The sequence below is a fragment of the Urocitellus parryii genome, chromosome 2 (assembly GCF_045843805.1).
Source record: "Urocitellus parryii isolate mUroPar1 chromosome 2, mUroPar1.hap1, whole genome shotgun sequence".
NCBI lineage: Eukaryota > Metazoa > Chordata > Mammalia > Rodentia > Sciuridae > Urocitellus > Urocitellus parryii.
This window is the reverse complement of record NC_135532.1, coordinates 10,848,496-10,875,529: the sequence shown is the minus strand read 5'-3', so window position 1 is coordinate 10,875,529 and position 27,034 is coordinate 10,848,496. Positions and strand designations below refer to the sequence as shown.

Genomic DNA, 27,034 nt, shown 5'->3' with positions numbered 1-27,034 from the left:
TTGTTTGTTGGTTTAGAATTTTTTTCTCTGAACGTTCCTCAGCTGCAACATGTGTACGTATGTTCTGAAATGTCATATCCTCAAACATGTTTCTTTAGGCCTGAAGATGGAATGGTAGTGGATTGAGTTTGGGATTCTTGGGTTTCAGTTCTTGTCTTTCAGTAGTTCATGAATTCCACTGTGTTCTAATTTCTGATATTAAGTCTGATTTCTTTTCCATTGTAAGTAATGAGTTCTTGCTGTCTGGAAGCTGGCCCGGTTTTCTTTTAATCACTGGAATTCACTGATTCCCAGTCCCCCATACCAGGTTACACCTAGGTGTGGGTTATCTGTCCATCACCCTGACTTGTATTCCAGATCCACTTTCAGTGTGCGGGTTTGATTCTTCATTCTTGGGAAAATTTCTATTATTTATTGTTTTCCTCCATCTACTCATCTTTTCCCTTGTTCTCTAACCTGTTATTGCAGATTAGATATACTGGATCAAGCCTCTGAGGCTTGTAATTTTCCTCAAGACTACTGTCCTTTTTGTATTTATGCTTTGTTTCTTGTTATTATTTCTTTATATTGATCTTCGAGGCTATGAGTTTGTGTTCTGATAGGGACCATCCTCTTATTCCACAATTGGGAAATCATTATTTTGTTTTGGAAAGTCCAGTTGTGGGTTGGGGCATGCATCTCTGTGTGTGTACACATCTGCATTGCTAATCTTAAAATTTTTTAAATTTATTTATTTATTTATTTGGTACCAGAGGTTGAACCCAGGGGCACTCTACCACTGAACTACATCCCCAGCCCTTTTTATTTTTTATTTTGAGACAGAATCTCACTAAGATACTCAGGCTGGCCTCGAACTGATGATCCTCCTTCCTCAACCTCCTGAGTAGCTGGAGTACAGGCATGCACCACTGCAGGGGGCTGATGTTGCCATTATTATTAATAAAGCCTGTCAGTAGTCATCTGAAAAGTTGGTAGACTGAGTCACAATAACTTCATATTCTTTTGTCATTTAGCTATAAAATTACTGTTAAGCAAATGAACATACTCAATATTAACCACTAGGAAAGAGATTTCTTTTAATAAATAGAGCATTTGTGTTAAGAATCGGGGATGGGGGTGGAGATGGAAATTTTCTAAAAATGAAACAGAGGGCTGGGGTTGTGGTGGTGGTACACCACTTGCCTGGCATGTGTGAGGCACTGGGTTTGATTCTCAGCACCACATATAAACAAATAAAATAAAGGTCTATTGAAAACTAAAACATAAATATGTGTATACATACACCCACACACACATAAATGCAACTAATAGATAAAAAGTATTTGCTACATTGATAAGCTAGCTCTGCTTACATGTTTGGATATGATTAATATCCAAATTACACCTTTCTAAATTCTAGTTGTGTGCATATGTGTGCAATTATTAATTTTCAGATGTTAGATTATTTTGAGATTTTAGTTTAGATTTTTTTTTAAAGCCACCTTTAATAGACTCTCCAAAGATGATAGGAATTAGAGCATGCTACACATAGAGGAGTAAAATCTTTAATGATAAACAACTAAAACCCCAGTGTGATCAGTTGGCTCTTCCTTTATCCTTGAGGACAGAGATATACATTGTCCTGTTTTTGTCAGACCTGAGTCAGTAGCTTATATTGATTGCTACAGTGAAGGAATGGAATCTTGTTTTTTTGGAGAAGAGAAAGCATAATAGAATCGTTGAAAACGTATGAAAGCCAAACACCCTCATATTCCATCAGAGAGAATTCTGTGTCGTATAGAAAGCTGATATTCCAGAAGGCTTTAGGAATTCTTTTTTAGTAACTTAATTCTTGCCCTTTTCAGTTTCATTTTTTAAATAATTGGGAATAATTACAGCCCAGGGCTTGGAGTGTAACTCAGTGGTTGAGTGCTTGCTGGGCATGCATCCTGGGTTCAATTCTCCAACACCAGAGAACTATTGCAACCCAAATTTTATTTTCTGACAATTGATTATAATTGGGCAAATACCCCATTCTATGTTCAGAGTAGGTTTTTTTTTTTTTTTTTTTTTTTTTGGCAGGGGGCGTGTGTGTGTACCAGGGGTTGAACTCAGGGGCACTCAACCACTGAGCCACATCCCCAGTCCTATTTTGTATTTATTTAGAGATAGGGTCTCACTAATTGCTTAGTGCCTCACTTGTGCTGAGGCTGGCTTTGACCTTGAGATCCTCCTGCCTCAGCCTCCCAAGCTGCTAGGATTATAGATAGCACCACTATACCTGGCTAGAGAAGTTTTAAATGTTAAAAAAAAAAAAAATCAAGGACTTTCTAGACTAAAATATTTTAAAAATGGGATTGGAGCATTTGAAAGAATAATTGGTAGAAAGAAAAGAATTTATAGGGAAGTGGATTTTTAATTAATTTGTAAAATTTCCCTCTTGCTAGAGGGAAGTTTTGGATCTGGGGAAAAATGGATCTTTTAAAATTATATTTAAAGCAATAGAGGCTAGGGTTGTTAGGCTGACTAGAGTCAGCCAGAACTGGGATATTCTGGAACATTTGAAGTCAGTCTGGTAGGATAAGGATAAAAAGTAGGACATATAATGCCTTCATGCTCAGCTTTCTTGTATTACTTGCTGAGCCTGATGAGAAAGTCACAGCACAGAAGCTTTTGGCACACAGATGTGCGTAAGTAAGCATGTCAGGTCTGTCAGGCCCGTACAGTTACTAGGGCTCTTTTTGAATCTTGTGGTAAGTTCTTCTCTGTCTTTGAGATCTGGAGTCCTTCATCTGTATTTTAATCCTTCACAGGGGTTCTTCTAGTTTACTAGGACTCCATCGACTGGGGTGGGTGGCTTCAACAATAAGTTATCTTCTGGAGGCTGGAAGTCCTAGATCAAGGCGTCATTGGGGCTGGTTCTTTTGGAGGATCCTTTCCTTGGCCTGCAGATGCTGGTCCCCTCTGCCTTCACATTGGCCTTTTGCAGTGTCTGTGTCCTAATGCCTCTTCTGTAAGGACTTCAGTCGTGAGATTATGGCTCACTCTAATGACTTCATTTAAGCCTAATTATCTTTGGAATACAGACTCAGATGTGGGGGTTAGAACTTCTACATGCGACTTTGAGGGAGGAGGGACACGATTCAGTCCCTACAGTCCCTGATCCTGTTTTCATCTGTTCACTCTGTTCGGTCGGCCGGGGAGCTCCAGGGTAGAAGCAGTGCTGTCTTCCCAGCTCCTGTTGAACACAGCATTATTTTCAAGGTGAGTTTACAGGAATGGTGTGTTGGGGCCTATTTCCCAACATGCTTTTTATCTTTGATTCCTATAGATCAAAATCTAATAACTTCAGATCTTTATTTTGAAATCCTATATTCTCAGGAGGTTAAGCTTCAGAATTTTAATAGGTACATGTTAGATTCTGTTCTGGACAAAGAATCTCTCTGAACCAAAAGAGTAGAACCAAAAATAATGGCATCAGCTATCCTTTTCACGAGGGAGTAACAACAAACTAAAAAGGTAGAAGCTAAAAAGGTAGAGACCTATTATGCCAAACACCGTTATGAAATCAATTTTATATAAGAGGACAACACCTACACTGCTTGCTTGAGTTGAGTCCAACAGATTAAGCTTACAAAAGATGGCATTCACAAACCAACTCTTTGTCATTTGTCCGTTTAGACTGGATATATTTAATAAAGACGTCACTTAAAATCATATTAATTTAAAATGACATTATTTGGAAATTACACATTCTTTCTAGTCTCTCACCACATGCCCCTTGAATGTGTCTCGAGTTCTTTCTCTGTAAATGATAATGGAGTTTTGAGCAAGGGTGTGCATGTGGACACTAGCTGCTAGACAGTGAAGGCCAAAGACCCCTCTGTTCAGGGACCACCAAGTGCCTCTTCCCACCCTCTGTCATTGCCTGGATCAGCACACCTTTCATCCCTGTGATTCTGTCCACCCCTCTTCTCATTGCCAGTTTTCATTTGAAATTAATATATAAATGTTGTTAAACTTTGCCTGAATCTCACTGTTCTTGAGGAAGATTTGCTTGTTATCTGGTTAGGTAAATATCACGGTAAAATATTTAAAAGTTTAGGTCCCAGAAAACATGTTGAATGATCATTATCTGCTGTTGGAGAGCTATTTTTATTTGACACAGTGGGAGGATTCTGATTAGAGAGAAAAGAATGCTGATCAGTCATCTTTATTTTAATCAAGTTTTGTGATATGAAAAATAAAGTCTTAAGTAATGTCACTTTATGATTATTAACTTTTATTTGAAATGATTTCAGACTTATAGTAAAGTTGCAAAAGTACAGGGGATTTCTGTATTCACCGACATCTACCACCTTCCCTCTCCCTCTTTACACCTATACATATGTATAGGTATAAAGTGTGTATTCATATACATTTTCTTTACCTGAAATATTTCAGAGTAAATTGCAGGCCTGATGCCTCTTTACTTTGAAATAAGTCTGTGTTTCTTAAAATAGGACAATTTTTAAAAAAATATAACCACAGTATTTGTCAAAATTAGTACTTTAACATTCGCATATTATTATCATCCTCTCTACCGATTATATTCAAATTTCATGAGTTGTCTCACTAAGGCTTGTTACTGTAAACGAAAGAAATTCTGGCTCAGAATCACATATTACATTTAGTTGTGTCTCCTTTATGACTTTTTTTTTTTTTTTTTTTTTGGTGCTGGGAATTGAACCCAGGGACTTGCATATATGAGCAAAGCACTCTGCCAGTTGAGCTATATCCTCAGCCCTTATTGTTTCTCTCTTTTAATCTGAAATAAATCCATCGTAATCTGCACAATTCCAGTCTTTTTTGGTCCATATGATCTTGAATTTTCTTTTTTGTACCAGGAATTGAACCCAGAGGCGCTTAACCCCTGAGCCATATCCCAAGCCCTTTTAATATTTTATTTAGAGACAGGGTCTCACTAAGTTGCTTAGGACCTCACTAAGTTGCTGAGGCTGGCCTTCAACCCACGATCCTCCTGCCTCGGCCTTTCGGGCTGTTGGGATTATTAATGTGCACCACCTCTCCTGGAGTGCTGGTGTTTTGAAGAGCCCAGTCCCTTTACTTTATGGAGTGTTCCTCCTCCTCTGGGCTTCCTGTGCTTTCTCCTGACTAGATTTAGTCTCTGCATTTGGGGGGATTCCCCACACTGATGTTTCTGGCATGGAGGTGCCTCTGTGAGACCACGGGTGGCCCAGGATGGTTCCCTGTGGGTGTGATGCTGTGGTTCAGGGCGTGTCTCCACATTTCTCTGTTGTATACTTACTATGTTTCCCTTCGTCATTCAGGAAGTGTCTGATAGGAGGAGACTTCAGGACTCACCAGTTTTCACATTCTTCCTAGTTTATATTTACTGAGGTGTAAGGTTCAAGGTGACAACTGAAGTGTCAGATTTGCAATTGTAATTCTGAGACTCATGAAGGTGGAGAGCAGCAAAAAGATTTAGTTCCTAAGTTCATCACTAGGGAAATTAAGTGCTCAGATGAAATAAAGCCTAGTTTACCTCAATTTTGTGTCTGATGGGCTTATTTTGTAGGGAAGTCAGTTTGATAGCATCAGATAATTAAGAGGGAGCTGCAGAGAGGTCTAGAAAAATAGCCTGATGGTTACTAACAATATAAAAATTAATTAAGACATGGTCTCACTATGTTGCCCAGGTTGGCCTCCAACTCTTGGGTTCAAGTGATCCTCCTGCCTCAGCCTCCTGAGTAGCTAGGACTATAGACATGCCACAGTGCCTGGCTTGAACAAAACTCAGTTTAAATAGCAAGAAGATCTATTTTTTTTAAGATAGCCATTTGTGAGCATCTGGTGTCGGTATGTAGAACTGTATAAATTCATTCTACTTCCTGCACATGATTATATCCCATGATCTGGCATTTGATGGTACCAACTGATTTATCAACTGCTAATAAACCTTGCAGCATGGCTCTACTGTGATGAATATATTTCAACCAGAAGTTTGTCTTTGATGATTCAAAAATTCTAAGTTGGTAGGGCTTACTCCTTTTTTTGTATGTGTGATTTTTTTGGTGGGAGAGGTGTTGGTTAGGGCTTATTCTTGCTGACTAAACTACAAGGTCTATGCATTTAAATCCTAATATGTTAATCTACAATGCAAAATAAGACATAGTGAATCCGTTATTTATGTGTTCTTTGGAACAATAAAATTTTTGTTGGATAGGAAAAACCACAGGAAGCCAGGTTCTCAAAAGTCTGCTTAGTGAGGGTGGAATCACAGTAAGGGAATTGTTCTTTTGAAAGTTGAAAAGTGTGCTCCTTGGGATTCCCATCCATAGAGATGCTTTTGCAAAAGGGGGAAGCACACAAGACCCCTCCTCTTGCAGAGTAGCAAGGCATGTGACCTACTAATGGCCGAGGTGGTGTCTAAAAAACTTGTGTTAGTCACACCTCCCTCACACAACAGCACTGGAACAGATGTTTATTAGCATCAGACTTCTGTAGTTAGGTTTTTTGTCTAGGTGAGACCAGAGGAACATTTGGTTCAGCAGACACTAATCTAACTCATTTTTCCTCTTTGTTTCCGTTAACCATTTCTTTCTTCCTTCCCTGTCTCTATCTCTCCCTCCCTTCCTTTCTACTTACTAAAGAGATTTTAAAACCTTCTATTCAGTTGTATTTGGGCCTGGGAGCCATTTTGCTCCAGTGTGTATCTGTGATCTGTCACTGGTTAAGAAGGAACCATTGCTGAGTCGTCAGAAGTGGGGGAAGTGTCTAATGAACAGTGTCACCCCTGGAAGATTCTTGATGCTGTTGATGATACCACAAGGCCTCAAGGAAATTTTCATATTTTATTGAGTAGCTATGGAGTTCAATCTCTAGAGAAGGGTTTCTTTCAAAAGTGTTAAGTTTTACTTTAAAGAAAATATATTTGGGCTTGGATTGTGGCTCAGTGGTAGAGTGCTCGCCTAGCACGGGCGGGACCCGGGTTCGATCCTCAGCACCACATAAAAATAAAGGCATTGTGTTGTGTCCATCTACACCAAAAAATAAATATTAAAAAAAGATATGGCATTTAAAAAAAAAGAAGATATATTTTACCTGAGAAGTTCAGATGTGTGAAACTACTTTGTGGGCTTTGACAATACATGTACCTAAATGAATATTTTTTTAAAATATTTTTTTTAGTTGTAGATGGACACAATACCTTTATTTTACTTACTTATTTTTATGTGGTTCTGAGGATCGAACCCAGGGTTCAGCTGACACATGCTAGTCAAGCGCTCTACCACTGAGCCACAGCCCAGCCCTAAATGAATATTTTTTAAGACAGTTCTGTAAGTAAAGATTTTGTCTTTTTAAGCTTATTTTTTTGGTTTCCTACTTTTAGTTTTGAATTCGTCCAGTCTCTCTAATTGTGAAATGTTATGTTATATTTGTTACACAAGGCCAAGATTGGAACAAAGTGAGTCCATTTTTGGTTTCCATTCAAAGTGAGTTTAATGTACTTACTTTTCTACATAGTTACAGGGATATCTTCTAAGGTAAAATAGTGCCCCAAAATAAATTTGGGTGTTGAAGCCTTCGTAGTGGTATGAACACAACAGCACATGGCTGCACAGACATTTCTGTTTATTCTCTGCTTTTGTGAGCATTTTCTTATGTGAAAGAACAGGCTGGGGACAACACCTCTGGAGGGCCACAAGATGCAGGCCTATCTCTGCAACCTGCTGTGGACATGGCTGGGATTGCTGTTCCTCCATTTATTTATTCATTCCACACATGTTTACTTGCCTCATGTGTATTACTCAACTTTTCTGGCTGTAGTCATAGCAAGAGGAAACTTGACTCCTTCACTTAGCTTTTAAATTGTTTCTCCCCCAGCAAGGATGTGCCCGTAGCATCATTTTACATGGCGGTGGGCATGGGTAGATTTCTCCTATTGACCAGAGGGCTGAGATGCATTCTTCCATGAAATGGGTTCTAACAGCAATCGAGACTTCACATTCGTTCTTTCTTTTTATATTTATCATATGGAGTCTTACTCCTCACAAACCATGGTTTACTTTCAAAAAATATATTTTAAACCATCTAATAATATCTTTATTTAGTGTCACATTTATTTTATAAAGGGTAGATGCTTATTTTAGCAATGATTTGTCATTAAAATTATGTCAAAATGTCTTAAAATGTTGTTGAAACTGTAAACAAACTCATAACACACACAGAGCTAATTATGGATGCCATCTGTTTATTTTTACCAAGCTTTTTTTTTCAAAACCATGGCATTGTCTGCTTATGATAAGCTTCAAGATTATTATAATGACTAAGTCCTGTCCTTCAATTAGTGTAGTTGAAGATGGAAAGATAATTTGCTTGTTCATTGACCTTTTCCTGTGCCCATGTATGAAATATGACATGTGATGGCAATGTAACTATTGTGAAGTGCATTTAGGACATACTTAAGTTCTATAAGGAAGAAAATCAGTATCAAAGCAGCAGTTATGGCCAAAGTTTTATTACAGTCCTAAAGCTTTTTTAAGATTTTCAAGGATGGGCAGATTATCTTCTGTACCGCCATAATTGGCTTTATTTTATCTCAAGTTTAGGAATTTATAGGCGATCGATCAAGTTATAATGACGTGTATCCCTGTTGGTGTGCCTGCGTTGTCAGTGCATGTTTTTGCACATATGCATCCCATGTGTTAGTGTGGAAGGCCAGGTACTCCCTTGACAGCACCAACCTGAGCAGTTCTCCACAATTTGCTGAGAGCGCAGAGTGATTCACTAGCTCTGCTTTGCTATTGTGCATGCTAAGCACTGCCCAGGTCAGTCTGAAGGGAGAGCAACCTGCAGGCTCCATCTGCTCCTTTCTGCTGCACTGCATTGATGCAAGACCACGCTAATCTGGCTGCTTGTCAGGACAGGTTAGTGAAAGCATGCAGTGGCTGAGACGCGGCTCCACCAGTGCTTTGGAAAATCATAAGCGGCCCCTACAGATGCCATGTTAAGTGTAGCAGAACAGGCTGACTATCAGCCACAGCGAGACTTGCAGCACAATGAATGTGTGAATGTGTTTTTCAGTTGAGAATCAGTTTCAAGTTAAATTGTTAAATACTGTTGGGCCACAAGTAAATCAAAATTGGGAAAAGTAACACAGATAGTTTACAAATACTTTTTAGGTCTGAATTTTTTTGATTATCATGATTTATGTGCCCCATTGTGTTTAGTCTTTCATCTTATTCTCCTGTCTGAGGGTATTTTAGCCAAGTATAACTGATAAGTATAACTGACCTCATTTTACCCAGCACCTTTTGAAAACTCTCTTGTTTAATTCTACTTGCACACCTTGCTCTTCATCCACTGACAGGCACATCTTGGTCTTGCAGGTTGAGCATCCTGTCACAGAATGCATCACTGGCCTGGACCTTGTCCAAGAAATGATCCGTGTTGCTAAGGGTTACCCGCTCAGGCACAAACAAACTGATATTCCCATCAATGGCTGGGCCGTGGAATGCCGGGTTTACGCTGAGGTAAAGCCAGTGGTGCTGGGAGCAAGGATGGTGGTAGTGTCCAGAGTCAGGAGACCTGGTGTAGCTAGCCCACGGGTAATGCAGGGCGTTAGGTCCTGTGTCAGGTATTTGATTATGTAATCCATAATCAAACCAGAAAAATGTTAGATGATTTCCACGTAATTCACCATAATTTTAAAGAATTATATATTTCCAGGTGGGAATAGCTGCCACTCCAATCAGAGGCAACAAGCATTGGTTGAGCATTTCTGAGCATGAATGGACTATGGTTTTATTTTTATTTTGTTTGCTTTTGTTTTTCAACCTTATTAATAAGAAATAGTTATAACTTTCTGTGGGCTTTTTCAAAAGAGCCTACCCTGGGTACAGGTTATTATTGATTCCATGTTTACTGATCTTTTTTCCAACAGTTTTTTTTAGTTTGTCCTTTATGATTACATGGACATTATGATTAAAATTTGAATGAGCTTTTCATAAAGCATGTATTCTTATTTCATAATTTTACTCATCAGTTCTTAGTTCAGTATTTTGATATTACTGTATAATTATATGAATCAGGAAATAGAGCACTCAGTACCTAAAAATGTGGGGTTTTTTTCCCAAATGATCAAGACAAGAATGCAAGGCAACATTGGCACCTTTACTTTTAGACTGTCTGTCTAAAATGTCTGTCCATATAGAAAAAAAAAAAAAAATCAGTGGTATCTATGTTTAAGACTACTGAATGTTGTGTCAATCTTTTTAAAGTAGCTTGAAAAATGTTTTGTCATGGCTGTTACTGCCCCTCCTGCTCTGCTTCATGTGTTGAGGGGTATGTCTTTTTTGTGACACTGATCTTACTTATTATTTATTCGGATGATCTAAGATCTTTGTAAATGGAATACATATCTAGCAGCACGTGCAGCGATTCTTTTCAGGTCTTTATTTGAAGAGCCCAGATTCTCAAGTTTTACCATATGTGAGCTGTTTTGAGAAGTAAGAAAAACAAATATCTTTAGTGCAGCACATTTGTTGTTCTGAACTTGAGTATGTTTTGATGTAGAGCCTAGGTTATTTTATTTTTGCCCAAGGCATTCTAAGAAGTTTTATAAAAAGTTGGAATTTTACCAATTACAATAAAGTACGATCAAGGTCAGGCTAAATTCTGCTTGCAGTTCTGTTTGATTTTTAAATACACTTTTGAGTTGTCTAGTGGGTAAGACAGTAGCATTCCAAAATCTGTGATTCGGTAAATACCGTATGTTAAAAATAGAGCTATGAATGCTTCTTCGTTGTAGCTGACCTTACTTGTGCTGATTTATATTTCAAAGACTGTGCTTCCTTTCCTTTGAACTTTCAGGACCCCTACAAGTCTTTTGGTTTACCGTCTATTGGGAGATTGTCTCAGTACCAAGAGCCGATACATCTACCTGGTGTAAGTCATTAAGCTGTAATACCAGCTGAGGGGTTAAAATCTTGATTTATGTCGTACTTTTATGTGAAAGCAAGTCAACACCAAAGGGTGTGAATTGAGGGACAAGTGTAATTCATGGGGAATCAGTGTTTTTGTTTAAAAAAAATTTTTTTTGTACTTGAGAGTGTTCAGGAAAGACAGAATTCTTTTGACAAGGGAAGCTCAGAGACATCTGATAACATAAATGATAGTTTAAGAGGTTCCCAGTTCTTTTGAAAATTGTAACGAAAAAGATCATGTAATCCTAAGGAAGAACTGTAAATGATTTTTTTTTTTTTGTGTGTGTGTGTTACAGTTTAATCTTTTCAGTAAATAGAATGCAGCTTCCCTAGATAGTCAAATGTCAAGAAACTTAAACACAAAATCATCCCATTAATTGAACTGGATTAAGAAAAATGGAGTGTGCCTCAGTCCATTAAGTGTCGCTGACTTTAAGAATACATATTGTTTATATCAGTTAAGAAAAAGTGATCTGTTTTTTTCCACAGTCTTTCTATCTTTAATAACTGCTCTTTAAATAGTTTTTGTTGCATGAAAAGAACAAGGACATTCCCTTTCCCTTAATCAAGGTAGTAAGTGCCCAGATATGACACCATGTTAGCTGGTGGATGACAGGGCTGCACCATCTGTGAATATGATTATTCAGCTTGATTACTGGCAAGAAGATGGTGAAAGATTACAGGAAGAATTCTAAATTTGAAGATGTTATTGGATATATGATTTATTTCACTTTTTAAATTGTTTTTGTCCATGTGCTTTCTAAAGGGACTTGACCCTTTCTAGGCTGGGAGACTCCATGCTGTGTTCAAAGCCTGAAGGCAGAAAAAAAATTGTAAAGATTTAACAGGCATTATGTGACGTTAAATAGCAGATGAGAAAATAAGTATTATAGGGACATATCTAAACACTTTTTTAATCAAACAAAAAAGTATTAAATAAGAATTGATAATGATTACTCGAGTTGTTAGAAGTTTTCACCACGTTGTAATAGCTAACAGGATGTCAAACATTTTGCCCTCGCAAGTTTTTGTAATTTGCAATTTTCAAACGTGAGACCTGTTGAAAGTACAAGTGATAATGGACAAACTATACCCCCTACAGTCTTTGTCCCACCAAATCTTTCTTCAATTAATGCTGCAGCAGGAGTTTTATGTAATAACATTTGCAGTTGTGAGCCATCCATAGAAAGAAAAAACAATTAAAATGCCTTAAATGTTCTGCTTACTGCTGTTATTTGCTTGTGTGAATGTTGCATGTCAGCTAAATGGACCAAGGAATAGATAAAGTGATTGGGTGCAAGAGAGTGCACACTAAGCTTTGTCTATCATTATTGCTGGGAGCAATCAAATTGATGTCAGCAGGACAGTAGATGCGTTGACAGCTGTAATTATGTATCTCCATGGTGATCACTTTTGGCCTGTCATGGAGGCCCATGAGTCCCCTCCCTTGGAAGCATTTAATCAGATTGGGCTGTCACTTGTCAGGTAGACATGGCGGGCTGGGAGTTGGGCTTCGGGGGAGAGGTAGATTGAGAAGGAAGGGTGGGAGACGTCTGATACTTCCCAGGGCCCACTGTGGTACTGGAGAAAGCAGTTTCAATTATGCTGGGGGTTTCTGAGCAGTGGTTTAGGAATCTCATACAGAGCTGTGTGGGTGTTCTTGTTGTGAGCGTCCTAGGTTTTATTCCTTGCCTTATTAAAACTAGATCAGTCAGTTTAACTTGAGGAACCATGTTTACTCTTACCTTTTTTGGTCACAAGCATACATACTTAAGAGTTGACTTATGGTTTGTACTTTTCACATGCATCTTTAAACCTGACATTTATTAATAGGGCAAATATGAAGATTTCCTTTCTAATTCTTGATAATCATATTTTATGAATTTATTTTCAGACTACATTTTTGTTCTACGCATAAAATTGGTTCAATTTCCATTTGATTTTATTCCTAAAGCACTGCAAATTTTTATGGCCTTTGTTTCCCTGAAGGAATGAGCACTTGATTTGACTCTTAATTGTTAGAAATTAGTTTTTCGGAAAAAACTTTGTAAACAGTAAATTATCGAACAGGGGTTTCATACTTTGTTACAATTTCAAATTGGAAATGTCAATTTGCCTACGTGTGTTGATTACACATATTTTGATTTTTACCCCATATGTTTTTAAATTAAAATGGCGTATTTCCCATGATCATGATTTTAGTAAATACGAGAGACATAGTTGTATGTAGGAGCTCTGAGTCACTTAACTTTTAGGATGGTATTATTCAAGGTAATTAATATTTTTAAGTTATGAACTATAGGAGGATGTAATAAATATTCTTTATTGCCTGTTATTTCACCGGTGAGTTAAACATCAGAATTTCTCACTAGCTTATAGCAATGATAGGAGATGTTGAAAGTCAAAGGTTTTAGAACACAGCCTCATTAGCAAGTATGCTGTGGTTTTACATGTGACGTGATGGTAAAGTTAGTTCTTTAACTTTTTGGCATTAAAACGGAGACAACTAAAGTACGCAGTCATCTTTTTGGTTCTGTAACCTGATCGTCTGTTGCCCTTTGGGGCTACCTGAATGTGGGGAGAGTGAAGACTGATAGCATTGTTTCAAAGCTGCTCTATTTATTTTTTTCTAGTTCTTTTTAAAACTTTTAAAATTAACACCAGGAATTTAATAGGATTTAGTTTATGTTCTGAAGTATGTTTTCAGAAAATAGAAGCCCAAGTATGTTTTGTAATATGCTGAGTGGCTTTCACCTAAAGATTTTCATGTATGACTGTGAATAGAAATATCCATATTTTTGTTGGTGTTTGCAAATTTGGAAATAAAAGCCCTCTGGGCATAATGTTCTCTTTTAAAACCTTACAGGGAAAATATATTGGTGTAATTTTTTTTTCTTTTTGAAGAGAGTGAAACCATGGCTTATCTTTTGATGTCACTGTGTAATAAAGCCATCATCTTACCCTCACGTGGCTATCTTAGACAAGAGGTTCTACATGCGGTCCCTTGATAATTGCCTAAATTAAAATATTAAAGGCCTAACAGCCGCTGTGTTGACCTTTTCCTGCCTGCTGCAGACAGATGAGCTGCTGTTTATGAGGCCCACTCTTCCCACAGGTGATGAGCGGGAGCTTCGGCTCTTCTCTGCCCACCCCTATACAATGTTGGGCATCAAAGTCCTGCTGTTCCAGCAGCTTCGATTAAATTCCTCTACCCTCAAGACCCCTAGGATATGCCTGACAGGCTCCATATTTTGATTAGTTTTTAAATACTTCAGATTCCAAAACTTGGTCACAATAATTTAATAACTACTCTGTCCTCAGCAATTGCTCATTTTAGAAGTTTTACATGGCTAACCTCCGTGCCTTGCTGCTGATATCAAACTGGGAGATGAAAACAAGAATCAGTGATGTACTAACTAACTTGTTGGCTGGTTAACAGCAATCTGGCTCTTCAAAAGGGTATTTTGAACTTTTGCTGTTTTTTTCCCCCCATGAAAATTGCAAAATCAGAACTCTAATTGGGGCTGTGTCCTCACAAAGCAAAGCCATTGGAAAAGCTGTGTAAACACGGAAGCCTCAGGGGACTAACAGTAACAGAAAATAGCGTTTTACAGTTGAGAGGGTGCGGCAGAAAGGAAAGTGTTGCCGCCGTGAAAGGCCAGGACGGTTCTGGCACTGAGAGGCAGGCAGCCAGGGCTCAGGCTTCCCGGGGCCGCTCAGAGGGATCGGGCAGGGAGTCCCCTGAGAAGGGGCGTCATCCACACAGGCAGAGAGCTGCAGATGCATCCTGGGGCACTGGTGTAGGGTGTATAAAGTCCCCCGTTTCATTCCTTAGTTCCTTCATTTAGTAACAGAAGCGTGTCTTGTAGTTCATATTAACAGATCAAGACGGGTTGGTCTCTGTGCATTTTGAGGTTCTTTTTCTAATGTTCAGGAATGGGAATGTTACTTGAGATCGAAACTATCTAGTTTCTCTGTGGAAATTAAATTTGTGGCTTTAAAAAATTCTGCCCAATATGAAGTTCCTTTCATTTTTCTCTCTCCCTCCCAGGTCCGGGTTGACAGTGGCATCCAACCAGGAAGTGATATCAGCATTTATTATGATCCTATGATTTCAAAAGTTAGTTCCATTTCTTAATGGTTTCTTTCAGTGTTCTTTTGAACAATGTACGTATTTAGTTAAAAAGTCTGACACAGAGCCTTTACCTGAATCATGTACTATAATTAAACAAGTAATTATAGGCTGATGTAAAATAGAAACTGCAGATTTTTTTCTCTTAAGAAATTTTAAGACCATATTCATTTGTCTGTCCTCCCCAATCAGATCATCCACCTGCACCACCCCCACCAACAAACATCCACTCAGGGGCACCAACCCAGCTCATAGCACTAAGAAGACATTAAGTTTTGTTTGCTTTTGGGGCAAATTTAGAAAATTGCCTAAGGTAAAAAAGTGTCAGGTGATATCAAGAAGTTGGGCTGATAGGCAGTGTTTGTTGGAATGCTTTTGACCTATTCAGTTTTTCTTTGCAAATTAATAGTTCTTACCTTGTTGATTTGACAGTTAAGTTTCTAGTTTTTTTTTTTTCTTTTTTTTCTTCCCTTTGCGGTTCTGGAGGTCAAACCCAAGGCCTCCTGTATGCCAAGCAAATGCTCTACCCCTGAGCTCCACCCCCAGTCCAATTACATTTTATAGAAGATTATAATTTGTGTTTGTCCACCTGTCTTTTCCAAGTTTAACTTTCTAGATTGAGTAATCAACTTAATTTATTTTAGTATTGAAATCTTAAGACTTTATAATATGTAAAGTATTACAGTAGTTAAAACTATATATTTTATTTGAAAATCTTGTGTTCTCAAAAATGTTAAATCTACATTGAGGAATGATTTTTTAAATTTTTCTTTATTAAACTCTGTTTCATAAGATGGTTTTTCCCCAAGAGTACTTTTTAATGTAATTGTAGTAAACAAACCAGTTATTTATTTTTAACTTTGCTTTTACACTAATATCGTTAAAGTGAACCTTAGCTCTTTTTTTATTAGAGAAACCTGATTTAATTTAAAAATAAAAATACATAAAATATCATAAACGGAGTTTTAAATCGCTAAGATTCCATTTTTAGATGTATACTTTTCTGTTAATGGCTTATGAATTAATTTTCAAGCTGGTTTAATGTTGAAGACCTTACAAAATTTACCAAAGTTATTGTTGTATACAGGATAACTAATGTCATTAAATCCTTAATGAATAGTTAAATTCTTATTTATTAATTTATATAAGGTATATTTAAACAGGCACAGAATTCTATAGAGCAGGAAGGCCTTCATGTTACTCTAGTACCAGTGCCCTTTGCTTCTGTGTTCTATTAAGTATGAAACTGAGCAATTCTTAAAATAGACTTTTTAAAACTTTCATCTTTTTATTTAAAAGTTTATGTACTTTTTTGGTGGCTTATCAACATGTTCCCTGTTCAGTGTATCAAAGTTGGAAACAACAGGAAAAAAAGGGAAATAAAAAAGTCTTACCCAGTCCCACATGTTTACATCCTGTCCCCAGTCTTCACATTTGATGTATCTCCTTTTCAACTTTTGGCTTGTTTTTGTGATTTTTGTTTTTTCAAATAGCTCTTTACCATGATAATGAAATGTGTAAGTTTGAAATAGCTAGATTGTAATATTTGTTTACTTGAAAAATCTTAACTGGCACATTTTATATTAAAAACTAAACCACTGTGAAGTTTCAAAAGCTATCTTGGGAAGTCTTTACGAAATACTTCACTTGTTCCTGGATTGAATCATTTATCACGTAGGTAACTATAAACGTTGTTTCTGCCTGTCTGATTTTAGTTAATCACCTATGGCTCTGATAGAACGGAAGCCCTGAAGAGGATGGAGGACGCACTGGATAATTATGTTATTCGAGGTAAAAAGAATACTTTGTGGCCCTGTTACTACATATGGTGTCTAGTTCTAGCAAACAGCTTGAAGTTTTACTAATTAGCGAATTCATGAAGCAGTTGTTTACTATGTATTTAGTAGAAATCAGAAAAGCTTGAATTAATTCAACTGACATACTAGACCCGCTTCCTTTTCGTTAACAGTCCTATATGTTATATGTGCATCTTAAGTTATTTAATAAACTTATGATTAGTAACCTTTCCTAAATAAGCATTTTCCATTTTGCAGTTACTATTGTATGTAAAACGAGAATCTATAGCATAAAGAACCATTGGCCAGTGTAGTTTGGTAACAATTTTGCTATATTATTGTCTATGGAGTTTTTTTTATTTGTTTTTTGAAGTAGGAAACTTGAGAATGTATGGAGATAGAAACATAGTGAGTTACCGTTGGATAGATTTGGGGGTAGGGAGAATAGCTCTTTGCTTTAGAGTACAGCCTAGGGGTCGACTGTTTTCTAGGAAGTGCAGCTTTGTTCCCCCTGTACGGAGCTGGTATCTGTAGTGCCTAACAAGATGAGATCCTATGAGCTATCAGAGGTACAGAAATAGGAGCAGCGCTTGCATTTAAAGAATTAAGTCTAAGTTATACTTATCCCCTTTTGGGGGAGTAAGTCATATTCTAAATTTTATTAGAAATTTTCTATTAGTAGTAAGTAAATTATTTTAGCCTAACATAAATTGTTATCAGCTGTAGAATAATGGATTTTAACACCAAATTGAAAGGGGGAGATCCAAGCTAGCTTTGAATTTTGAACAAATAGTGAGGGGGTCTTTTTATTTAAAAGTTTATATACTTTTTTGGTGGCTGGGGGCTTGGTGGGCCTGGGAGGCTCCTTTGGGAGTCCAGGGAAGAGAGTAGCTGTCATGTATGATGCCACACTTCCTCAAGGCCAAATGAAGCACTCTTGCAGATTTCAGAAAATCTTCTTTCAAGTGGACACAGCTTTTGGGTCCTGAGGCTTGGCAAGTGGACTCAGGCTTTGTGCGGAATAGAAAAAATGCTCTGTTCTCAGGGTTCAACGGGAAGTCCAGCTTGGCAACAAGCACGTCGATCTTTGCTTTGCCCCCTTGACCGAGTTACTTTGTGCAGTGAACAGTTTGTACAACTGTCCAGTAGCAGCAATTTCATGACCCATTTTTTTCAGCAGTCTACTTTCCCAGCTCATTTTTATCTGATGACAATTAACTCATGCAGTCCGCACTTTCCCTCGTCCTTTCTCTTCTGATTTTTCCTTTGTTAGATCAGAACAAATTCTTCTTTCTCCTCCCTGTAAGCACTGCCTTCTTCCCTTCACTCTTGTTAACGTGTAATCGTGATTTTATCTCGTCTCCTGTGTTAGGGATTCATCCATGTCAAACAAGGAAAACGGGAAGCTTTCAAGTGTGAAAATTTGCAGATCTAAAATTTGTATCTAAAAATTGATAAAATCCTCTTCATATTCTTTCTAGTTTATTTTCTACTTCCTTTTTTAGCCTTGATTTTATTTACTGATTTATAACTTTGCTGTGTTCCTCTATTTTAAGCAGCAAATATTTTTTCTTTATGCATTGGTTTTATAGGCCCATGTGTCTGTATTCCTTCCGAAGTAATTTTTCCCCAAGAGGACATTAGGACACGTTTGGAACATTGTGTGTGTGAGTGTGTGTGCGTGTGTGTGTGCGTGTGCTATAACTACTGTACATACATGGTCATAAATTAGTTGTATGGGAAACTTACTCCTGGAGGACTTTTATGTCTTTGTGTCTTCTGGGAGTGGAGGGTCCCCTGACCTTGATCTTTGAATTTTTTTACTGTGGTCGTTGAATTATTAGATTTTGGTTAATTTAAGTTTTACTGCAACAAGCTCAAATGGTAAAATCTTGAGTTTGAAGTAGACAGTTTGAGTAAGAATATGTTGTTGTCACATGTCCATTCAACTGGTAGAGCACAATATGATGGTGTTTAAGTTAAGTGGCTTAAATACCAAGGTGGCTTCCCTTAGTCTCCTAACTTAACATGGATCACATGTAGAAATGTGTTCTATTGCGCATATAGATTTTTCTAAGCTTAGTCTGAAATTTTTGCCTTGAATCATCGTGATATAGAGGAGTGAACCTGGGAGACTGGGATCCACATCCTGTTGTCATGTCACAGCATGTAGTAATAGTGTGCATACTATTTTTGACTTATTGTCTCTGTGAGTCTCATTTTCCACATTTTGAAATGGAGTGACAATCTCTGCCCCATCCTTAGTGGTGAGGTTTAGGAGAGATTAGGCATGTGAAGGGCTTGGTACTCTCCTGATTCATGTTCTCCATCAGCTTTGGTCCCATCTCTTCTCCCGCTCTCACCACAGTTACAAAACCACATTTTTAAATGTCACAAATCATAGTGTTATCAGTGGTGTGACATTTATCAAGCCATAGATAAATAATAAGAAAGCCCATCTATGATCATCCCCAGTGCTGGGTGCTGGGGTCATAACGCTCATGGCAACCTGTCCCAACCCTTCTCTGAAGCATTTACTGTCAGCATAAAGAGACTATTAGTTGTGCAATTAATGGCTCACTGTTGGATCATCCCGTAAGAACATTAGGAAAGCGCAGGCTCGGTGGTGCTTACCGTGTTTAATTGTGTGTTACTGGCGCTGAGTAGTGCCTGGCACATGGTAGATGATGAATAAGTCTTTGTTGGGTGAGTGAGTGGTGCTGTCCCTGATTTCAGGGCACTTCTAACAACCCTGGTATGAAAAACACATGAACAGAGAAATATAACTGCTTGCTGTGGTCTTTTGGGAAGATAATGTGGTAAGGTATTTTAAAATAAAAGTACCAACCTTTGACTCAGCCACTCAACTTTTTGGGACTCTTTCCCATGGAGTTGATGGTCCCAGCTGTAAGATGATGTTCACAAGGATAGTGATAACAGCATTGACTGTCGTGGCTAAATGGCTGCACAACTGGGTGTGTACTAGATGCACGCTGCTTGAATGAGCACGCCCGGCTGACAGAAAGCACTGTGTGCTGGTGACTTGAAGCCATGGCCATGTGTGCTGTTAAAGTGGGGGAGGAATTTGCAGAGCCTTGTCTAATACGTTCTCACATTAAACTCCCTTGTTAGCCTAAAATATTTTTCATTATGTTTGGATGGACACAGAGAAAGGGATGTGCATGTATCAGATGGAATTTTATGAAGCTCAAAGTTTTTGTTAAAAGGGGGTTATTCTTTCAGTGCTTTCCCTAGGAGTTTTATTTCAGGTGTTTTTCAACCTAGAGAGAAGTTGAATAAACGTGTGCCACACCACGCTCTTCCCCTGGCTCATCAGACGTTAGACTCTGACATTTGCTTTTTTCCTCTTTTCCCCCTTCTTTGCCTTTCCCTCCTTCATCCTCTCTCTCCCTCCCTCGTTTCCTCCCTCCTTTCTTTCCTGTTTTCTTTCTGTTCTGTGTGAGAGAAGGTTGTGAGCTCCATGACATGGCTCCTAAGTGCTTCACAGGGCAGCTTAAAGGTAGGAGCACGTTCCCACAAACTGCAAAGCCACTATCACTGCAGACAAGATTCACAACAACCCGACGCCATCACTGCCGTCCCATGCAGATCCCAGGCTCCACACTTTTCTCCCAAATTGTGAGTTTTATTTGCTTTTTAAGCCCATTCATGGTCCAGACTTTGCACAATACCTTTGATTGTGTATTCTTATTCTCTTGCCCTCTTGTGTTTCACTAGCATTTTTGAAAGTTTTTAAATTTATTTGTTCTAATCAGTTATACATGACAGCAGAATGCTCTTCGACTCATTGTACACAAATGGAACACAATTTTTCATTTCTCTGGTTGTACAAGATGTAGCATTGCATCATTTGTACAATCATACATGTACCTAGGGTAATGATGTCCATCTCATTCTACCATCTTTCCTATCCTAATACCCACTCCCCTTTCCTTCCTCCCTTTTGGCCAATCCAAAGTTCCTCCACTCATCCCATGCCTCTTGTCCATTATGGATTAGCTTCTATTTATCAGAGAGAACATTTGGCCTTTGGTTTTTTGGGATTGGCTTACTTCATTTAGCATGATATTCTCTATCCATTTACCTGCAAGTGCCATAATTTTATTCTCTTTTACTGCTCAGTAATATTCCATTGTGGATGTGTACACACACACACACACACACACACACACACCCCACAGTTTCTTTTTCTTTGTCCATTCATCTATTGGAGGACATCTAGGTTGGTTCTATAGTTTGGCTATTGTGAATTGTGCTGCATCATTGTAGTATGCTCTTTTAGTCCTTTAGGTATAGACCGAGGAGTGGGATAGCTTCGTCAAATGGTGGTTTCATTCCAAGTTTTCTAAGGAATCTTCATACTGCTTTCCATATCGACTGTACCAATTTGCAGTCCCACCAGCAATGTATGAGTGTGCCTTTCTCCCTACATCCTTGCCAACACTTATTGTTGCTTGTATTCATGATCACTGCCATTCTGACTGGAGAGATGAAATCTTAGAGTAGTTTTGATTAGCATTTCTCTAATTACTAGAGATATTGAACATTTTTTCATTTTTGAAGAGTCTGGGGCAGGTGACTTGTATGTAGACTGTCCCCACTCTTGACAGGTGATATTAGCACTGGTCCAGTGGTGGCACTCAGGAGTGAGCCAACAGGATGGGGTTGTAGTTAGAACAGTGTGTTCTTTAAGTTGGTAACTTTGAATATGGTACAGTTATTGAGGGTTTGGAAGTATCAGAGGATGACTTTGTATAGAGAGTGATGGCCAACATCTCATTGGAGGGTTCTTCTTCTTGCCGAGGAGGATGTAAGCCACCCGAGAACTTGAGAACCTGTGTGCCCATCAACTCAGTTCAGTTCAGACACTGTTGGTTAAGTACTCAGGCCCATGAGAGTGCCCACTTCATGTGCCAGTTGAAAGGCCCAGGTTGCCACCGTAATTCTACTGACTGGCTCACAACCCCTTCCTCATTTTTGATAGTTTACAATGTGGATTGAGGATGACCCTCAGAAGAAAGTTTTGAATTTTGGAGCATTTGGTTTCGGACCTTTAGATTAGAAATGTTCAACAAGTAAAGTCTATGCAAGTATTCCAAAATCCGAAGAACCCCCAAAATCTGAAACACTTTTGGATCCAAACATTTCAGATAGGGGCACTCCACCTGCCATGGCTGCAGAACTCTGGGAGGCACTTTGTCTACTATTACTGGTTTACTATAGAGGGTACACCTTGGGAACAGCCAAGTGGAAGAGGTGCTAGGAAAAGGATGGAGGAGGACCGCAGGACTCCCCTGCTCCCCAGGGCCTGCCGTACTCCCAGCACTTCCTGGGTTCTTCAGCCTGGAAGCTCTCATGATCCTGCCCCATAGAGTAGGCTTTTTATGGAAGCTTCAGAGACAGGGCGATGGTTCTTATTGGCCATTGGTGATTAAGTCCATCTCCAGCCCTAGGTTTGGGTGGGTAGATGGTCGGGCTAAAGGTTCTAAATCTCTCATTACATGGTTGGTTCATCTGGCTCCCAGCATAAGCTGTCATCATCAGCATAAGCTCAGATATGGTCAAAAATAGCTTATTATGATAATAAATGATACTCTTCTCATCCCTATCATTCAGGAAAGTTCAAAGGTTTTATGAGCTCTGTACCAGGACCTGGGATAAGACCCAAAATCACTTCTGACTTCTAGATCCATGTTAGTATTTCTGAATGAATCAACATTCTTAGGGAGAACTCAAAACCGATTAGAACCCAGTGTATTTTCATTAGGCTCCCATGCTTCTGCACCCCAGCATGACCTCTGCAGTCTCATTCACACTTTTATTTACTCTGACCCAGTTATTTTCATTGCCTGGATGCGCCATCATCTCCCACCCGAGGACCTTGTGGTTAGGCTGTGGTCTAAGCAGTTGTAACACAGAGAATTAAAAACATCAAAATGAAAGGTGACTGAGGAAAGACAGAGTTGACTTCTTCCTCCTGCAGCAGTACAGAAAGGAGTTGTCAAGGGCTGCTGGGGGGCTCTTACACTGAAAGCAGGTGGTATCATTTTGGGGACCCAAGTGGATGCTTTTATGCCCATCGTCAAGTTCCAGCAGGAAGGCGGTGGGGAATTCTTGCCCATTTGCCTTCAGGAAGGGCCTTGAAAGGGCAGTTTTAGTTTTACTTTTGTTCCCATCCTATTGGCATTTAGTACCCTGGCCACATCTAGCTGCAAGGAAAGGTGGCACTTGTAGTTGATATCAAGGTCGTCAGTCCTTTAGGCTAAAGGGCAGCATTTCTCTTATTAAACAGATATTGGTGGATGTCAAAGGAAATGGGATATATATGTATGTCTGCTTATTTGTGGAAACACATAGCCATACACACCCAAGGCCAGAGGAGTATGGTGGTAATGATTGGGGATGGTAGAAAAGGTAAATGTGATGAAGGGGAGAGGTGTTTTGATTGTACAGTTTTATGATTCTGACTTCTAGATCCATGTTAATATTTCTGAATGAATCAACATTCTTAGGGAGAACTCGAAACAGAATAGAAACCATAATGGGTGGACTATATTTCACATGAATAATACAATCATGCTGAAGGGGAAAGGAAAGAAAAAAAACTAACCCAAACACTTTAAAGAGAATTTTAACTCTGTATATCATCAGGCCGAGGAGAAAATATGTATAAACAAATATTAAACTCTAGTTAGTAGGTGTTTTTCATAGTTGATGCATTAGCAGTACTGAAAATAATTTGGACATATTCTGGAATTGAGGAAATAAACACATGTATTGTGGATAATAAGAACCAAATTTTTCTCTGTTGGAGAAGGCAGTAGCAGATGTGGGAATGCATAGGGGTGGAATGGCCTCTGTGGTGTTGGGTTGAAATTGGAGGTCGTGTGAACTCCTGGGTTTTCACATAGACTGATACATAGACTGATACACAGTGTGTGTGTGTGTGTGTGTGTGTGTGTGTGTGTGTGCATGCGCACGTACATATGCACATTATCTAGCTTGGGGCTTCTTACCTTTGGCAGTACTAACAGTTTGGAGCTGTGGGTGGCTGCCTGTATTGTAGAGTGTTTGTCAATACTCTTGGCCTCCACCCACTAAATAATTAAATGCAACCAGGGTTCTCTGATGCAGTGGCTGATTTCAGCAAGAATATAAGGTGAGCTGGAAACATCTTGTGGAAGAAAGTAAACAAGTGCTCAAAAAATGATGATCTGTCAAAAGGACGTGAGAGCCAGCTTGCAAGGGCTCCCACTGGCCAAATCTGAGAAAATAAATAGTGCTAAATAGTGCCAGGAAGGGACTGTCACCCATGGAATAGAATGAGGCCCTAAGTTGATGCTAACAGAGAGAGAGCGGATAATCTGGGGAAAAGACAGTTCTACCTGTAGGTTTTTAGCTCATTAATAAATGTAGAAAAATCACCATCTGGTAAACACCAGATGTTTAAGTCAGAATCATCAGTGGATGCAAAAATTAATAATGAAAATATGAGAAATGGGTATTTGCATATTTTCTTGACATCCCTCTGTAAGATGACTTATTAACCATAAAGGGAAGTCACACTCCTTTGCTGTGTGCTGGCTGCCTAGGCAAGCAATCACCATCCACCTCACCAGTAATGGATGAATCAGCATCCTCTCTTTACAGTGCTGAGCACCACCATTCGTGTGATATTTTTGCCAAAAATGCATAACCTGAACGTGATCCTGAGGAAACATCAGACAAACCCACCTGAAAGATAGTCTACAAAACAAATGGCTTTTGCTCCTCAAAATGTCAAGGTCACTAAACACAAAGGGAACTGGAGCAGCATGTCTAGATCAAAGCAAGCAAAAGACGCATACGGGGAAGGTGGCCCTGGATTAGATTCTGGAACAGCAAAAAATGCTTTTCTTATAGTAAAGGTCATAGTGGGACATTTGGTGGAATTTGAATCAAGCCTATAGATTGGACAGTGATATCATTATCAATGTTATACTTCACTGGTCTTGATCACTGTGTGTGGTTCAGAGACTTACTTTCCTTTTAGGAAATGTGCAGTGACATATTTAGTGTTAAACTGGCATCTTGTCTACAATTTACTTTGAATTGTTTAGAAGGGAAAATTGTGTGGTCTATACATGCAGAGAACATTAATGATACAGCAAATAAATGTGGTTTAAGATGTTCTCAGCTGGAGAACCTGTACTATTTTGCAAATTTTCTAAAATTCCAAGCTTATTCCAGAATAAGAGTTTTAAAACATCATGAGGAGGAGCTTCCCCTGCTCCTTTCAGCTCACAGTTCAGGAATAAAAGCAAAGATAACCTTTTGATTTTTATTCTTCTGCATAATTCTAAAAGATTGGTGAGTTAGAAAAATTGTTTTGTGAAGAACAGATGAGGAAGAACAATTTACTATCTTGTTTTGCTAATTGCTTAATTATTCAAATGTGATTTCTTTCTCTGAGTGATTGTGAGCTTTTTTTTTTTTTTTTTTTTTTTTTTAAATAGAGAAACTTTAGACCAAAAATGTAACTTGGTTAAAGTTAATTCCTGAGTCCCCATGAAATGAGCAGTGCCTTTGGCCTCTGTTTGATCCTGGCAGTGTGCACAGCTAATGTCTGGCCAGTGTTTTGGAACCAGCAGGCAGTCAGGAGAAGGCTGCTCTTGGGGCCTCTTGCCATGGCTGGTCATGATTTCCCATACAGATGGGACCTGGTGAACTTTGGCAGAGGTCATCCTCAATTCCCAATCTAAAACTCCCAGTCATAATTTTTATGAGTATGTGATTAATAATATCATTGAGGTTGTAAAGTAACTCCCAAATAATACCTCTACTGTCCACTTACTTTTGCACAAAGAGCTGTTCAAATGGCACTGTCTTTTCTGGTACATGGGAAGAAAGTAAACTAAGTACAAAATGGGAACTTTCAAATATGTAGAATACTGTGTAATAGTTCAGTGACTGCTCTTTTCTGTCTGATGTCTTGAACATTAAGGTATAAAATAATTTTCTGACTAATCCCATTTTGACTTTAATTAATTAATTAATGTGCAGTACTGTTGAGAATATTTCTGCCATTAGCCATTATTTTACCCCATAATCATTAGGGGAAAAACAGATAATGATTGATTTTTACATAGTAATATATCATATTTTCCTTATAGAATATTATTTATTTATAATATTTATTATTCAGAGAATATTAAAGAAAAGATGCTTTTGTGTTCTAATTTTCTTCTCACAACATTGTTTAGTGAGATAAAGCATATTTTTTCATGTTGTATTTACTATTCAAGTTGAAGGATTTTTAAAAAGTCCAGCTTCATTTGTGTACTTGAATGGCTCCATTCTTTGACATAAAAAATGTAAATTATTATTTTATTATAATTCCTTTGAGACATATTTTCTAAAATCACCTCTTTTTCAGATTTGAATGTGGAATGAAATTACAACATATCATTTATCCTGTATGACTGCATACATTTCAACTTTTTTGGATGTCGCTAGTTACATATTCATCACTGGTCATCAGAAAATAATCTTTGTTCAAATTATTAACTATTTCTGAAAGTTGTGTTGTCTTTTACTGAAGGGAGGGTCTGGTTCCAACTGTTCTGGCATTGGCCACATACAGAGCTAGAAAATTTCTACCTGCACAAAGCTGTAAAAGAAAAGCCAGTGAAGTTAAGTACGACATAGTAAATACATAAGACAGCAGTATTATTTTTATATTGGGAGAGGGAAGAACAAAAATCCTGAGAGTTAAAATGCCTGGCTTATAAGTTCCATTCTGTAAAAAAGCTTGTAAGTTGAAATACTCTGAATTGTTCATTTGTACCTAAGAACCGTCTTTTTTTGGAAATTAAATTGCTCCTGATCCTTGGTCTTTCAACTTTCATCCTTCCCAGTCCCTCCTTTGGGGCCCTATTTTCCTCTAAAACTCCTGGTATTGGGATACATGAAAGGTTTGCATAGTGCTGGCTTCATTCTGCACTGCTCTTCTGGGCAGTGCGTCACGTGGATGGCTGCGTGCCTCGAGGAGCCTGCCTTCTGCCTGCGCCTCTGACCACCTGCTCCTCTGCTCGCTGTCAGACATCAAGTGGTCATCTCATAGGCACTGCAAGTCCGTC

At 38.5% G+C, this 27,034-nt stretch overlaps 1 protein-coding gene across 2 annotated transcripts in view; it reads left to right on the top strand.

Annotated features, from left to right (window-relative positions):
• Positions 1-27,034, top strand: part of Pcca (propionyl-CoA carboxylase subunit alpha) — a 356,906-nt gene that overhangs the window by 174,008 nt on the left and 155,864 nt on the right. For both annotated transcript variants that reach the window (XM_026399302.2, XM_026399298.2), the window contains exons 13-16: positions 9,372-9,515; positions 10,855-10,929; positions 15,019-15,087; positions 16,815-16,890. In XM_026399302.2, the coding sequence (XP_026255087.1) occupies positions 9,372-9,515; positions 10,855-10,929; positions 15,019-15,087; positions 16,815-16,890 (364 nt within the window). The remainder of the gene's footprint in view (positions 1-9,371; positions 9,516-10,854; positions 10,930-15,018; positions 15,088-16,814; positions 16,891-27,034) is intronic.